Raw genomic sequence first — 15,541 nt, 5'->3', positions numbered from 1 at the left:
CAATCATTTCCTAATGTTTCCTTTTCAAAAGACATTTTAAATTTGTGGGTTAAACATTATTTGTGTGTTACTTTCAGACAACAGCCGTCAAGGCACTCTGTAGTCGGAGTGACACTGGTATGGAAGTATTGAGGGTGACTCTGGCATGGAAGTGTAAAGGAGAGTGAATCTGGCATGGCAAGTAAGTGAGAGACACTGGCAGAGAAGTAATAACGAGCGAATCTGGCATTGAAATATTAATGAAAGTGAATCTGGTACAGAAGTATTAAAAAATGTAAATCTGGCATGGGAGGATTAATGAGTAACCCTTACATTGAAGGATTGATGGGCAATACTTATTGAAGCATTAATGAATCACTCTTAACCAGAAAAGTCAATTACTAGGGCACATAGGTTTAAGGTGCGAGGGGCAAGGTTTAAAGGAGTTGTACGAGGCAGATTTTTCTTTTTACACAGTACTGGGTGCCTGGAACTCGTTGCCGGGGGAGGTAGTGGAAGCGGATACAGTAGTGACTTTTAAGGGGCGTCTTGACAAGTACATGAATAGGATGGGAATAGAGGGAGATGGTCCCCAGAAGGGTAGGGGGTTTTAGTTAAGTCAGGCAGCATGGTCAGTGCAGGCTTGGAGGGCCGAGGCTGTAACTGTAATTTTCTTTGTTCTTTAGATATAGATGGTGCTTCAAAAAAATTAAAATTGCATAATATAATTCCAAAATAGATTAAGTAATTTCTAATTACCTGTAAAGTACACATCAGCCAGTGAAATAAAATGGAGACTTCAGAAGTTAGCAATTAAAAAGTGCTCAGGGTTACTTTTATTACAGAGTAAGAATAAGGTATTGCAATAGATCAATTTACAGAATTTAATTTCCTTCATTTTTGTCTGTCTTACAAACAGGAGTCAACAAACTGAAATGAGGTCGTACAGTAAAATAGTGAAGACAGTAACACTGTTTCAAACTGGGAGTGCAGAGAAAGAATCAAATCAGAATCAATCGTCAATAGTCTGTGAACTTGCATCAAAAGACAGAAATGTGCTGAAACAGATCAAAAGTAATTTCATTACTTGTGATTGCTACGGGCTAGTGCTTAAAGTTCATTTTTATAATTCTGCAAAAAAAACCCAAGAAAATTCACATGGTACAGCCCTGAGTAAAAACTAAAAATACCAATTTATGTGCAGTAATATTTGTCATGTGAATAAAGATAGAATAATCCTGAACATCTTTCACAATGTGAATAATGAAAACCAAGTTAAGATTGAACATTAATGCAGGTAAAACATACAAAACATCAGGCCAATAAAGTGAAACAGAAAGAACAGCCAACTCTGTATGCAAGACTGGAACATCATGGCTATTTTTTTTTGTTTAATATTTACAAAGTAATGTCACCGTCAATCCATTGCACAAAGTTAGAGAGTACAGTGTTACTGCTAAATTAAAACAAAAATCATGTTGCAACTCCAACTGGTAAATCCTGTGAGAAATATTTTGTTAACTCACCTAACCACCTTTCTGTGTCCACACTGCCCAATAATTGAGCATATTTGCTCTAATTTTCAGCTTTCCAGTTCCTTGGAAACTGTGATAAACATTTGCCACGTGTAGTAAAGGCCACTGCACATATTCAGAAAATTTCAAAACACCAACTTCTGCATGATTTGAAAAATACATAAAACATTTTCCCCATTTCTCCTCATCTTATTCCATTCTACACTTCACATTCTGAATTGTTTGTTTTGTACTTGACACAGTCTTATTCTTTAAGGGCTTTGCTTTGACTGTTATTTAGGAATGCTGGTTAAGAATGGTAAATGATAGGAACAAAATAATCAGAGCCACAAGTCTTTATGTGTGTTGGGCCATACCATTCACCAAACTGCGTAGTTGTTTCACTACAGTCTCAATGAGTTTCTGCTTGTCACGGTCATTTTTTCTGAATTGAGAAAATATATTGTTCTTTTTGTTGGTGTCTTTCATTCTGCAGAAGAAATAAAGCCACATTTTTAGTAATATATTGCTTCTAAAACTTTCAACATATTCAGATCAGTGTTATAAACCTAACAAGTCTATTAACAAAACAGCACACCATTCACCGAAAGTAAAACGGGTGATATTTGAAAGTATGACTTGGGGCGGCACATCATTTTACAAACATGAAGCAGGCTTTTCAATTCCCATTTGCACCCCCTCCCCCCATTGAACTCAGCAAATCCAAAATTATGATGTCCATATCCTGTTCATCGATCATCCTGGTGTTTGGTGATCAACGTGCAGTGAGTCAAATTTAAAATTCTCACGTGTTCAAATTCTTCTCCACGGCTTCATTCCTCCTAATCAGCTCCAGAAACCTGAGAGAACTGGATTTCCCCAAATTTAGCCTCCGGTGTATGCCCAATTTCCTTCTCTGCTCCATTGGTGGCTGAGCCTTCAACTGTCAAGGTCCCAAGCTCTGAAATTCTCTCCATAAGCCCCTCAGCTTCTTTCTCCTCCTCCAAGATGTTCCTTGAATCCCGTTATCATAAGATATGGGAGCAGAATTAGGCCATTTGGTCCATCGAGTCTGCTCTGTCATTTAATCATGGCTGATAAGTTTCTCAACCCAATCCTCTCGCCTTTTCCCCGTAACCTTTGATTTCCTTACTAATCAAGAACCTTTCCATCTTTGTCTTAAACACACTCAATGACCTGGCCTCCAAAGCCTCCTGTAGCAATGAATTCCATAGATTCACCACCCGCTGGCTGAAGAAATTCCTCCTCATCTCGGTTCTAAAGGGTCGCCCCTTTACTCTGCGGATCCTCGTCTCTCCTACTACTGGTAATATCTTCCCCACATCCACTCTACCCAGGCCTTTCAGCATTCTGTAAGTTTCAATGAGATCCCTCCTCATCCTTCTAAACTCCACCAAGTACAGACCCAGAGTCCTCAAATGCTCCTCAAAGGTCAAGCTCGTCATTTCTGGTTAAGATGCTCTTGAAGAACCTACCCCTCCAATCAAGCTTTGGTCACCTGTTCTAACATTTCCTTAAGTGGCTCAGGGTCAAATTGTGCCTGACAATGCTCCTATAAAGCAAAAGGAACTACACAAGGGCAAGTTGTTTGAGTCCTCTGCCCCACTACATTGAATTCCCAATCACAGATTAAATATATGAGGATTTAAATTTCCATAAAGGAGTGGGGGAGGAAACATTGGGAAAATAATGATGGTCAAGTTTTCTTGCATGGATCCTCAAAGCTGGGTCAAAGCAACATCAATGGGGGTTTGGGTTCAGGTTAATTATAGACTGTATGCTATTAAAAAATCTTAAATAGTGTAATTTTTAAAATCAAGTGCAACTTATGGCTACCCCAACTCCAGTCCCCAATTCATTTTCAAACATTAGCAACCTTACAAGCAGACTGACAGGGATGCTCAACTAAACTCAATTAATGTATTCGGGCCAGTGGACACCCATTCCATCTCAAAAAGGCTCTCAATACAGTTTTAAAATATATAAACTTTCATACAAGACAACAGACAGGCATGATTCTAGAGAGCTCTTTTGCAGAAGGTAACAGATTGAAAAGCCATCTTTTATTTATTTTATGTCAGATCAATGCTTTTTCTATTTAGGCCCCATCTTGTATACTTTATAATTTATATGAGTATTCATTGTTGAATAGCAAACTGCATGGCACTTAGTTAGCAAACAACTAGAGTTGATTAGAACACAAGAATCTCTGCTGTAGCTCTGTTGGTAGCACTCTTACCTCTGAGTCACATGGTCCTAGGTTCAAGTTTCACTCTGGCACAAAAATCAAGATGGATTCTCCAGTGCGGTGCTAAGCAAGCACTGCACTGTTGGAGGTGCTACCTTTCAGATGAAATGTTAAATCAAGGCTCCCCCCACCCTTTCATGTGTATGTAAAAGGTAGTAAGAGTTTTAACAACACCAGGTTAAAGTCCACTCAGATGGAGTGGATATCTGCTCTCAAACAGGGCATACCCTGTTTAGGTACCCAACAGACATACCCTGTTTGAGAGTATGCCCTGTTTGAGAGCAGATATCCGCTCCATCTGACGAAAGAGCAGTGCTCCGAAAGCGAATGGCATTTGCTACCAAATAAACCTGTTGGACTTTAACCTGGTGTTGTTAAAACTCTTACTGTGTTTACCCCAGTCCAACACCAGCATCTTCACATTATGTAAAAGGTTCCATGATTCTACTTCGAAGAGCAGCAGGCTATTCGTCCCTGGAGTCTTAGCAACATTTATCCTTTAATCATCATCACCATTAAAAAAAAAATCAGATGATCAGATTGCTGTTTGTGGGAGTTTGCTGTGTGCAGATTAGCTGCTGGATTTCCTACAACAGTGACTACACTTCAGCATTGGTTGTGCAAGCTACGGAATTGAGATGTAACACTGCTACTACTGACGGGAAGGTACATTTACATTAGAAATTTACTATATAAATTTAAGATAAATAGTAAATAAACATCCAGTAACTGTGACTCCCAGAAAACATCAGTTCATTTTAAAACTTTACGCTGACTGTCAACATGTTTTCTGGATTCAGGGAGGTGAGGGCCGTGTGCCCAGCTTCCATCTGTCTTATTTCATTCGCTGTAACCAGAGGTAAGAAATTACTTCATGGGATTCTTCAGTTACTGATATTCACGCTCAGCTGAAGGATTTTATTGGTTGCCATTTCTCCTTAACCAGTTGAGTGGGAACTGACATGAGCAAAACACTGCAGGCTGGAATCTGAAACAAGAACGGGGGATGCTGGAAAAACCCAGCAGATCTGCCAGTAATGATCAGGAGAGGAACAGTTACCGTTTTGAGTCACGGACCCTTCATCGGAACTTGATGCAAACTGAATTTGCATATAGAAACTATTAAGAATTTAAGATAATTGATTTGTCACAAAATTTTAGATTTGGTTGAAAATACCTTGCCTTTAATAGACCATTACAGATTACTAAGCCACACAATATCTGTATGTTTAGTATTCATGCGTACAGAACCAGTGCAGAGATGTTGCAGCCAAAGCAAATGCAGTACTGGGTAGCGTTAATAAGGTTATTTAACAAACAAACTAGGCTTACCAGCTTGCATTAGCGCTTGGTTAAATCACATTTAGAAAATTGTGGCTAGTTTTGGAACCATCATATGGTGAGTGACACAGAAAAAGTTAAGAGGAGAACCACAAGGATTCCCACATTTAAAAAATCTTTAGTTCCTTAAGGGAGATTCAAAGAAGCTGTGTTGATTCACTTTACTGATGTGTACAGGTGACATGATAAAGGCATATTAAAATATATAATACAGCAGCAAGGCTCCCTTCAGTCATTCCTTGTGCCCTTAAATCTCCAAACATCCCATCTGTTCTGATTTTTTCAACCAGAGAACCTGCTCTGACCAGCATCCTGCTTTATTGCTACCACAAAAACAATTTTTTCCCTCTGTTTCTCATTCTCTCTCTCTGTCTGTTTCACAAAGCAGCTGTCCCAGATGTGAAACCTGTTGCTTGCTTTTCAATAGCCTTATCGATCCCCGCTGGAATCATAATATTTAAGCATTGGAGACAGCTCAGCAATGATCTAACAGGGCCACTGTATGTGTCGGTTATGTATAATTTAAGGTAGGAGTAAAGACTGGACAAACACAATTTTTTAAGCTTTGAGGCATCTGAGTCGTGATTTTATAAAGATGGAAAAGGTAGATCTGGAATATTATTTCAAAATAAATTGTAAGTATGACAAGGCGTCACAAGATCAAACTATGCAAAATAAAGCTAGAATGTCTGAAAATCCTTCACGCAAAGGCTGTTGATACATGTATCAGTAGAAAACATAAGCCAAACAAAACTAGTAAAATTCCAACATTTGAGATTTTAAGTTGCAGCACCAGGAGAGTTGAAGTATCTTCTCCCTTCTCAGTGCTTTAGGACAGCAAAATTTAGGTCTCCGAATGATTACATGGTGGTTTCTAAGATTTAAGAAAAATGATGAAATCTATGGTACTTTATAAGGGGGAGAAATTAAGTGAAATGCAAACTTGTAATGACTGGGATTTTAAAAATGTATAAAATGAAGTACAGCAAGTCTGTGTTTTAATTTGCCCCACTTTAAGCTGTTTCGTTTTAAAGCTCTTTTTGTTTGCAGTTCATTTTCCCCTGCTTTAGAGTCATTTTGTATCATTGCCACCCATTATCACACAGCTCGCGTCAACTCCCTGCATGTAACCTCATGTCCTGATCAGCACCATTGTCAAGGAGGCTGTTTGTGCTATATTTGAAGCAACATAGATTTTTTTTAAACCTAGAGGTATCTAAAGCTAGAGTTGTGTCCCCGCTCCCCACCCCCATACCCCACCACACTGAGTAGCATTTAATTTGATTTAAATTTGAGTTTCAGGAATGCTTGTTGTGGGCGAGACTTGCAAATTACTTTTAAACATGAGCTAGAAGTGGCCAGTAAGTGCTGGTCATGTGCCTCTTGATGCAAAGACAAGAAGCCATCAGCTTAGGAGTGAAATTGGAGGTTTCAAAACATCTTGAGGCTAGTGAGTGTACCTAATCTGAATTTATGCACATCTTTTATATTTAGTGATTTATTTTATTTTGCAAGTTATTTCAGCTTGGAAGGGAGTGCTGTACATGTGTGATACAGAATTTCCACTTGTACATTGTTTTTTCTGAGCAAGACATCATAGAATCCCTATCGTGCAGAAGGAGGCCATTCAACCCATTGAGTCTGCACAGACCACAATCCCCATAACCCCAGGTATTTACCCTAACTGGCCCCCCCTGATACTAAGGGGCAATTTAGCATGGCCAATCCACCTAATCCGCACATCTTTGGACTGTGGGAGGAAACCGGAGCACCCAAAGGAAATCCACGCAGACATGGGGAGAACGTGCAGACTCCATACAGACAGTGACTCAAGCTGGGAATCGAACCTGGGTCCCTGGCACCGAGAGGCAGCAGTGCTAACCACTGTGCCACCATGTGGGATCCAATTCCAGCTTTAACATTGTGATTTACAGGGTCCCATAGGAAACAAAGTTGCTTCACTTGAAGTCGTGATTTCTAGGAAACCAACCACAACTTAAAAATGAGGACCTCCTGTATAGTATTTAAATATCAGCCTAAACTATATTGTAGCTCTCATTTAACACATGCAAGTTCAATGTTGAAAATGTTGAAATGACATGATCAAAAGGCTTTTATTGCACTAAATTCTCAATTTTATTTGGACCCTTACTTCTGAATCAGAAAATTGAGTTAAAAGTCCAACAACAGGGACTTGAGGACATAGTCTAGGTTGATACTATAATGTGGTACTTGGGAGGCACACTGAACTATTGGAGGTGGCATCTTTAACCACCACGGATGGGTGTAAACATTGCCAGGACACGATTCAAAGACAAGAAGGGGAGTACTCTTGCGGTCTGAGTCAATATCCCATCACCTAAATCACCAAAAATGGATCATTTGGTCATCAATTTCATTATGATTGATGGAACTCTATGCAAATTTACCTACTTACAACATTAACCGCATTTCAAAAATATTTAATTGACTGAAGCAATTTCTTGTGAAAGGTTTTAAATAAATGTAAGTTCGTTCTTTTAACATGGACAGAACTTGGTCAAATGTTGGGAATTCTGTGATGAGTAGTTCACCGCCTCAAACCCTGTCCATCATCCACAAAGCTCAAGTCAGGAGTGTGATGGAATAATCTCCACTTGCCTGGATTAGTGCAGCTTGGGAGGTTTGACACCATCCAGGACAAAGCAGCCCATTTGATTGGCACCCATTCACGACGTTCAATGTTCATTTACTGGTGCACAGTGGCAGCAGTGTGTACCATCCCCAAGACGTACTACAGCAACTCATTAAGGCCCCTTCAACAGTACCTTCCAAACCTGCGACCGCTACCGCCTAGAAGGATGAGGGTAACAGATACATGGGAACACCACCACCTGCAAATTCCCCTCCAAGCCACACATCATCCCGACTTGGAACTATAATTGCCTTTTCTTTACTGCTACTGGGTCATAACCTTGGAACTCATTTCCTGACAGTATTGTGGTGTACCTACAAGATATGGACTGCATTTTGACCAAAAAATGCTGGTTAAGCCTGCGATGCCCGCATCCTGTGAAAGAATCATTTTTAAAAACTTTTTTCTCCCTCTAGTGTTGACAATGTTTTGTGCTTCTCCAGATTTTGTTTGCGGCACAGTGGTTAGCACTGCTGCCTCACAGCACCAAGGACCCGGGTTCAATTCCAGCCTCGGGTCATTGCCTGTGTGGAGTTTGCACTTGCTCCCCGTGTCTGCGTGGGTTTCCTCCGGGTGCTCCGGTTTCCTCCCACAGTCCAAAGATGTGAGGGTTAGGTTGATTGGCCATGCTAAATTGGCTCTAGTGTCAGGGGGACTAGCTAGGGTAAATGTGTGGGGTTACTGGGATAAGGTCTGGGTGGGATGTGGTTGGTGCAGACTCAATGGGCTGAATGGCCTCCTCCTGCACTGTAGGGATTCTATAATTCTATTGTATGATTTTATGCATTTATTCATTCCCTATTGCTATTGATGGATATGTTCTATAATTCTATGACGATAAGTCACGTACACAAAGGTGGATAAAATATTACTTATTCATTGGCTTTGAAATCAGTGTAAACAGCATTCCCAAAACACAGCATCAAAAATTGAAAACACCACTGCAACAATCAAAGTCAATTTCTGTCTTAACAGGAAACGTGCTCAGATTACAAGAAAATAAAATCTCATTAGATTGCTCGAAAGGACAGCTTTTATTGTCATGAGTTAGATGCTAACTGCTTTGTATGGTAGCTGCTGTCTCAAACAGGCTTAGGAATGCAAAATCAAAGCAGTTTATAATCAAGCACGTCACAAATGCTTCATGTCAATGGCTCATAAATCTATGATGTTAAATATGCACACATTAATCATGAAAGTCATTTCTAAAAGATAAAATGCAATCCCCCATGGAGTCACATAGCAGCAAGACCTGGAATATGCAAACAACTTACTTTCTGTAGATTCTGCTTTGCAACAATTTAGCAAAAGAGGAATGGTGAGATAACGAAGGAAGAAAAGTCAAAAACTACTTCAAGCAATTAGAAAGAACAGTTGAAAAATGCTGTAGCTAATATGCAAGAATTTACAATACGTAGTTTTACTAAAATTACAGTTTATATCTAAAACATGTGTATAATGACTTCCTGATTTTATAAGAGACAAGGCAAATGAAAAAGTTAAGAAATTAATACTTTTCTTCAAATAATACAAACCAAACATCACCTCAAGTATTGCCCAAGTTAACCATGCTTAACACACACATGTAAAAGAGGCATAAAAAACTTTATAATGCTTACTTCTCAAGAAGGGTCAAAGCGGTACTGGGATTCACTCTCAGATACTTGGATGTGGCTTGCCCATAATCAGCTAGATATGTCGACCAGTCCCACACCATAAACAGGTCAAGTAGCTACAAAAGACAATACATGGTATTATACACTTCTTTAAAACAAGTACTGGTGTAATTATGCAATTTGTAAATACCATCATGCTGGAAGAAAAGCAATGCAGAGAATTACAGCAGGACTGAACAAAAAACAGGTTACCCTGAGACTACTTGTCACACATTAAGTTTAACTTATTAGGCACAAATAGTTGAGACACAATTCAAATTAACTCTGCAACTTGTTAGCTGATTTGAATCAAAAGGCATGGAGAATTATACAATATAAACTTCTCCAAGCTTTAAGTACTGAATGCTGGAGGTCACGATTGAATTAAAAATTTGAACTGGACAGGCATTCAGTCTGCTTCAAGAGTCTATTTCTTTCCCGGTTTGCTGAACCCAGTATTGGAGAGGTAATTTGATGAGGTACTTTTACTTTGACGCTTGGGTTCCGAGAGAGCAGCACTAAACTGCCAACTTGTGACCTCTCAGCATTACTCACATTTTTAACTGCACCTCGTGTGCCCTACTGTCCACCACTAGAAAGCCAATGGGAAATACAACTTATTTCCCATGCCTCTGTTCAGCATCATGTTTTATCCCAGTAGATCCCTACCATGATTGTCTGAAAATCCAAGTAGCAGAGTATAATAATGGCTGAATCTTTCCATCAAAGTCAGCAATTTCTATGAACAACACCTCAATTCCTGAATAAGTGCTGGCTGTCTTTTAACAAGTGTCAGTTCAATGTACTTAGCAGTGATCTCAACGTTAAGGTTGAAGCCCCACACCAAGAACATATAAATATGGGCTAACATCGCAATGACACAATCAGGCACTGTTGGAGATGCAGTTCTTCAGCTAAGATATTAAACCACTTCCAGTATGATTGTTAAAGTAGGTGTTAAAGTTCCCATAAATGCTATTTTAAAAAATAGCAAGGTAATCTGCTGGTGCTCTGGGTCAAATCCCTCTTTCAGCGAACACCAAAAACCATTAGTCGTTCCTTCATCTCCTGTCTATTTGCATGTAGGATGGCTACCACATTCACCAGTGGATGAGAGGCTCAGAATCATGTTATATAGGGCAGAACTAGATTGTATGTTAGGCAGTTCTTGATTTCCCACAGAACAGTGTGCCTGTGGGACAGGTTGCCAGCTTGTTGAGGTGAACACTGATTTTCTATACAGATCATGCAATACAGGAGACCTTTCATCTTCTGAACCAGTTTGATTTCCTAAACAGAGGAATTCTCTATCCCTAATTGGTCTAGCTTTTTATTTTTTTCACCTCTCCTAGGAGATTACGTGGCACTGGATGGGTACCGTTATGGATAAGGCATCAAGACTGTTCGACAAGCTAGATGGGCCAGTTGGTCTTTTGTTTTAAAAAACATTGAAAGAAAGACTTGTGCAGATTATTATAGCCTGCTGATTATTATTTTTGCATTAAACTATTGTACTGGAACTCTGAACGGAATTGAAGTGGAAAAGGCTTGAAGTTCAAGTAGTGGAATAACTGTCTTGCAACTAGAAGACCTAAAATTCAATTTTCTCCAACAGTTCGCCATATAAAAACTGGTGACCAGAGCCAATTGGGTGCATTTTGTTAATCTATACTCCAAGCTCTAGGCAGAGCAGTGCATTGCAGCACGGTCCCCCACCTGCGGAGGAGTATAAATTAACATACCGTCTTGATAAATGTACACAGATTTTATGAAACCCCCTGACAAGATAGTATGTGGGGATTTAACTAGAGTGGGCCAAGAAATGTGGAATTAGGAGGACAGCGAGCTGGATTAAAAAGTGGTTAGAAGGGAGAAAGTGGTAGTTGGGTTGGTAGTGATGTCCTACAGTGTTCAACTCTGGCAACCTCTATTCCCTGTGTATATCTATGATTTGGATACAAGTGCAGAGGAAATTGAGAGAAAATTTGACCAAAGTAGGACACACAGGCCAGGATTTTCCAGCCCTGCCATGTTTCTCCACAGAGGATGTGGTGAGCCATTCAAATCTTTGTTGACTTCAGCAGGACCGGAAAGATCCTGCTGCTGGGAAGGGCCAGAAAATCCGATCCAGAATAGTTGATTTTTTTAGAAGATTAATAGGAATGATAAAAGAATGTTGACGAGATGTTGAAATGTGCTAAAGTGTGGCAGATGGAATTCAATGCTCAGAGTAAAATAATGCATTTCTATTGAAAAAAAATGTAGTCACTTCACTCTTAAAGGAAGGTGGTCCAGTGCTGTGGAATAGCAGAGAAATTTGGGGGCATGGCATCACAGGAAGGCAGTACCTGATGTTGATAAGGATATATAAAAAAAGATAGTTGAAGTAGTATGGAAATAAGGTGGGTAAATACGATTTGGACTGGAGAGGAAAACCTTTACAAAATGACTGAGCCAAACGGCTTGTTTCTGCTTTCTAATTTCTATGTATTGTTCTTTATAGGCCCATATTAAGAGCCTTTCCCGTGCCTCGGCATTCATCCAGAGAATAGCTCAGTCATACAGACCAGGAAACTTTCAGGTTTGATCAGAGTGATGGAGGGATGATAGGACATCGAGAGTCATCCAGGTGCTCCTGCTGGAAGTGTGTGCACAAGGACAGGATCAGACTCAATTATAAAGCCCTGTGCAATCAAACTGCCTACTGAAACTGATCAGTTAGTAAAATACTGGAGCATGTTCAGCAATGCTGGAAACAGAAAGCCTTCAACAGCTTTCAGAGAAGATGAATGAGGAGAAAACAGAGCAGAAACCTGGTGAGAAAAACATTTAGAGTGTTGAAATTGCTCATCTTTTCAGCAAACAATTGCCTTAAACCTAATCGGTTTAATTTGTGAAAGATTGAAATCAGTAAAAATGACAGAAAATGAAAGCTTGAGCAATAAAGATGGTTTCTTAGAAGTTCATAATGCAACCCCAAATCCCGAAACAGTCTAGATTTCATGCTCTGCCAGTTCAATTGTAGCAGGACTGATCTCTTAACTATATTGAGAGCTGAAGTCTTAGAACTGCCCGACAGCAGGTTTTGTCAATTCTCAGGTATGTCAGAAAAATAATAAAGCACCTTGCTATGGCAGAGAGCTTCTTTAAAGAGAGGAAAGAGTATGTGGCATTTGGCTTCTATTAAACAATTAAAGAATGGTGCTGACAATAGTTATAGAGTACCAAACACCCGTGACTATCCTTCCCTCCATATGGAAACAGACTATGTGGTGCTGAGTGTTCTCAACTTTAACGTTGTTAGAAGGGGGAGGGGAGGGAAGGGTAATGAGGAATGAAACAAAGTCTGGGATTAAAGTATAGCCTCTAAAATGTAAAGCATACTTTAAAAACCACTGCTTTGTGCATTCTGCTTAAGTGAGGAGTTAAGTCAATGAATGCATGAGTTAACTATTGTGTTCTGAAATAAAACACTTTGAAAAATGGTTACTACTTGCACCTCATTTTTTTCCCTTTACATTGCCAGTTAATACTATGTCGCTACTGAACCATAAGCCACTTAAATCCACACTTGTTGCTGAGCTGAAAATCCAAACAAATTCAAAAGGCAATCAAGAGTAGGAGCAAGCATCAAAGGAAGAAGCTATTTGAAATTCCAAGTAAATCAACGTTTGCATTTTCTCACACACTGAATGACACTATCCCTTCCACAAACTGCAGTTTAACATAATATTTAACTGCCAATAATTTCCCTATAATCACAAACCTGCAATTACTTGGACCAAAGCTTGGCTAAGCAATAATACTTTAATTTGCTGTATACTTAGTTTCCAAACACTTTCAGTAATAGCATAGCAAAATCACATTCACAACTTAAATCCCATTCAGGAATAATGCCTAAAAACAGGATGCCAAGTAATTTAAGTAGCGTTGTCACTAGAATTTATTAAAGCACAATGATAATTATGGAAAATCTTTGAACCAGGTCATCTGAAGTCTGCAGAACATCTACCAGTATATAATTACAGATTTGGATTTTCTAAACAGGGGCTGTATCCAGAGAATATTTTTAACTATACTGCACCAGGGTGAAGTATAGGTGACCACTGGTCCACCTTTAATGGCAGAAGCAATTCAAGCAGATGAATTAAGAGCATCATATAACAATAAAACCTCCTGGAATAAGTGTATTGGCTTAAATGCAATTGTTTTTCTATAATTAACTGGTGTTAGCGCACTAAATAAGCCTAGTAGTAATCTTGTTTCAAACCAACAGTTAGAAATTCAGAAAGCAATGATCAGTTTTACAAATATATATCTGTCATACACACGTTTTAAAAATGATCCAGCAATGTTGTTAAAACGGATTACAAGAAAATTGTACACATTGTAGTTACTATTTTGTCCAAGATAGAAAAATGTTCCACAAAATTACTAGCACTAAGGTTGGCTCGAATAAATGAAAGCACTGACTTTTAAGTTGATTATTTATGTTAAAATTATCCCGGCAAACAATTTATTTTTCATGAGTTATTACCTAGTAATTAATCAAATAGAATTCTAGACTCGGGTTAGAATTCTAATCTTCAGCACTTCCCAATTTTGATTTGATTTATTGTCACATGTATTAACATAGTGAAAAGTACTGTTTCTTGCGTGCTATACAGACAAAACGTACCGTTCATAGAGAAGGAAACGAGAGAGTGCAGAATGTGTTACAGTCATAGCTCGGGTTTAGAGAAAGAACAACTTAATGCAAGGTAAATCCATTCAAAAGTCTGACGGCAGCAGGGAAGAAGCTGTTCTTCAGTTGGTTGGTACGTGACCTCAGACTTTTGTATCTTTTTCCTGACGGAAGGAGGTGGAAGAGAGAATGTCCAGCATGCTTGGGGTCCTTAATTATGCTGGCTGCTTTGCTGAGGCAGCGGGAAATGTAGACAGAATCAATGGATGGGAGACTGGTCTGCGTGCCTAGTAATTAATCAAATAGAATTCTAGACTCAGGTTAGAATTCTAACCTTCAGCACTTCCAATAGTTATGTTGAATCCCTGGAACAGTTTACCTAAGACTCAAAATTGCTTCAACAGTGCACGTAACTCAAGATTTGTTCAGTCCCAGGTTGGACCACTGGGTGGGGCACTTTGGAGGTATGGAGCAGGAAAGATTTAAGATGATTCACTGGTATTGAAATAAACAGATCTCTCATTAATTAAGCAGCAGTGTAAGTGATTATGAAGTGTGGGGCCTGGAAATCATGAATTTCATGATTAAATGAGAAAGCATAGAGATCAGTGATGCAAGAGTACACAATTTTGAAACTATACAGTATTTATACAAACTTTATCCTGGAATGTGGCTTTTTCCAATAGGCAAGGAAGGCACTGCAGACCAAATGGAAATTTGTCAAGAAGAATGGGTGTTAAAACTCCACTACAAAAGGTATTGACAGCACTGAAGATAGATTCTCAAACTGCATGCATCAATGCATGCATGACAAAACAGATAATCACACAAGGCATGTTCAGAGTGTGCTGGAGGTGAGACACTGGTTGGCTAAAAGCAAATGCAGAACAGGGAACATGGGCTGATTTTTCAAACAGCCGTGGAGACAGGACCAGAAGTGGGCAGACCCACAGTCTTCGACCAACAGCCAGCATGCAATTTGCAGATGTGCTATCTCTGGGACATTTTAGAAATAATAATTTGGGACAAAAGTAACAGAAAAATGGACAAATGAGGATTAATTAAGGAAAGCCAACATGGATTTCTTAAGGGAAAAAATCATATTTTACGAACTTAAGAGTTTTTTTGAAGCGGTAACAGAGGGCTGATGAGGGCAATTTTGATGCTGCGTTGTACATGGACTTGCAAAAGACATTTGATATAGTACTATACAACAGACTTGTGCAAAGGTATAGCGCTAGCACATGGATTACAAGGAACTGCAGTAACATGGATATGGAATCGGCCGAGTGACAGAAAACAGTGTGTTTAATGGATGCTTTTTGTGCTGGGGAAAGGTTTGTAGTGGTGTTCCCCAGTGTTGGGACTCTTGCTCTTCCTGATATATGTTAAATGACCTAAGACATTGGTGTGTAAGGCACAATT

General features: G+C 39.3%; 1 protein-coding gene across 6 annotated transcripts in view; it reads right to left on the bottom strand.

Annotated features, from left to right (window-relative positions):
- Positions 1-849: 849 nt before the first annotated feature.
- exoc6 (exocyst complex component 6) overlaps positions 850-15,541 on the bottom strand; it is a 174,967-nt gene continuing 160,275 nt past the window's right edge. For 2 of the 6 annotated variants that reach the window (XR_013498981.1, XR_013498982.1), the window contains exons 22-24: positions 9,383-9,509; positions 1,871-1,983; positions 850-1,037 (exon numbers count right to left, since the gene is read on the bottom strand). Coding sequence is in view for 4 of the 6 variants with exons in the window: in XM_078223525.1 (XP_078079651.1) it covers positions 889-1,037; positions 1,871-1,983; positions 9,397-9,509 (375 nt within the window). In the remaining 2 variants the exon portion in view is untranslated. Of the gene's footprint in view, positions 1,038-1,708; positions 1,984-9,382; positions 9,510-15,541 lie in introns of those variants that run through there. The other 4 variants (XM_078223525.1, XM_078223526.1, XM_078223527.1 and 1 more) reach the window with 2 other exon arrangements.

The sequence above is a fragment of the Mustelus asterias genome, chromosome 11 (genome assembly GCF_964213995.1).
Source record: "Mustelus asterias chromosome 11, sMusAst1.hap1.1, whole genome shotgun sequence".
Taxonomy (NCBI): Eukaryota; Metazoa; Chordata; class Chondrichthyes; order Carcharhiniformes; family Triakidae; genus Mustelus; species Mustelus asterias.
Note: the sequence above shows the minus strand (reverse complement) of the source record. Positions and strands in the feature narration are given on the sequence as shown.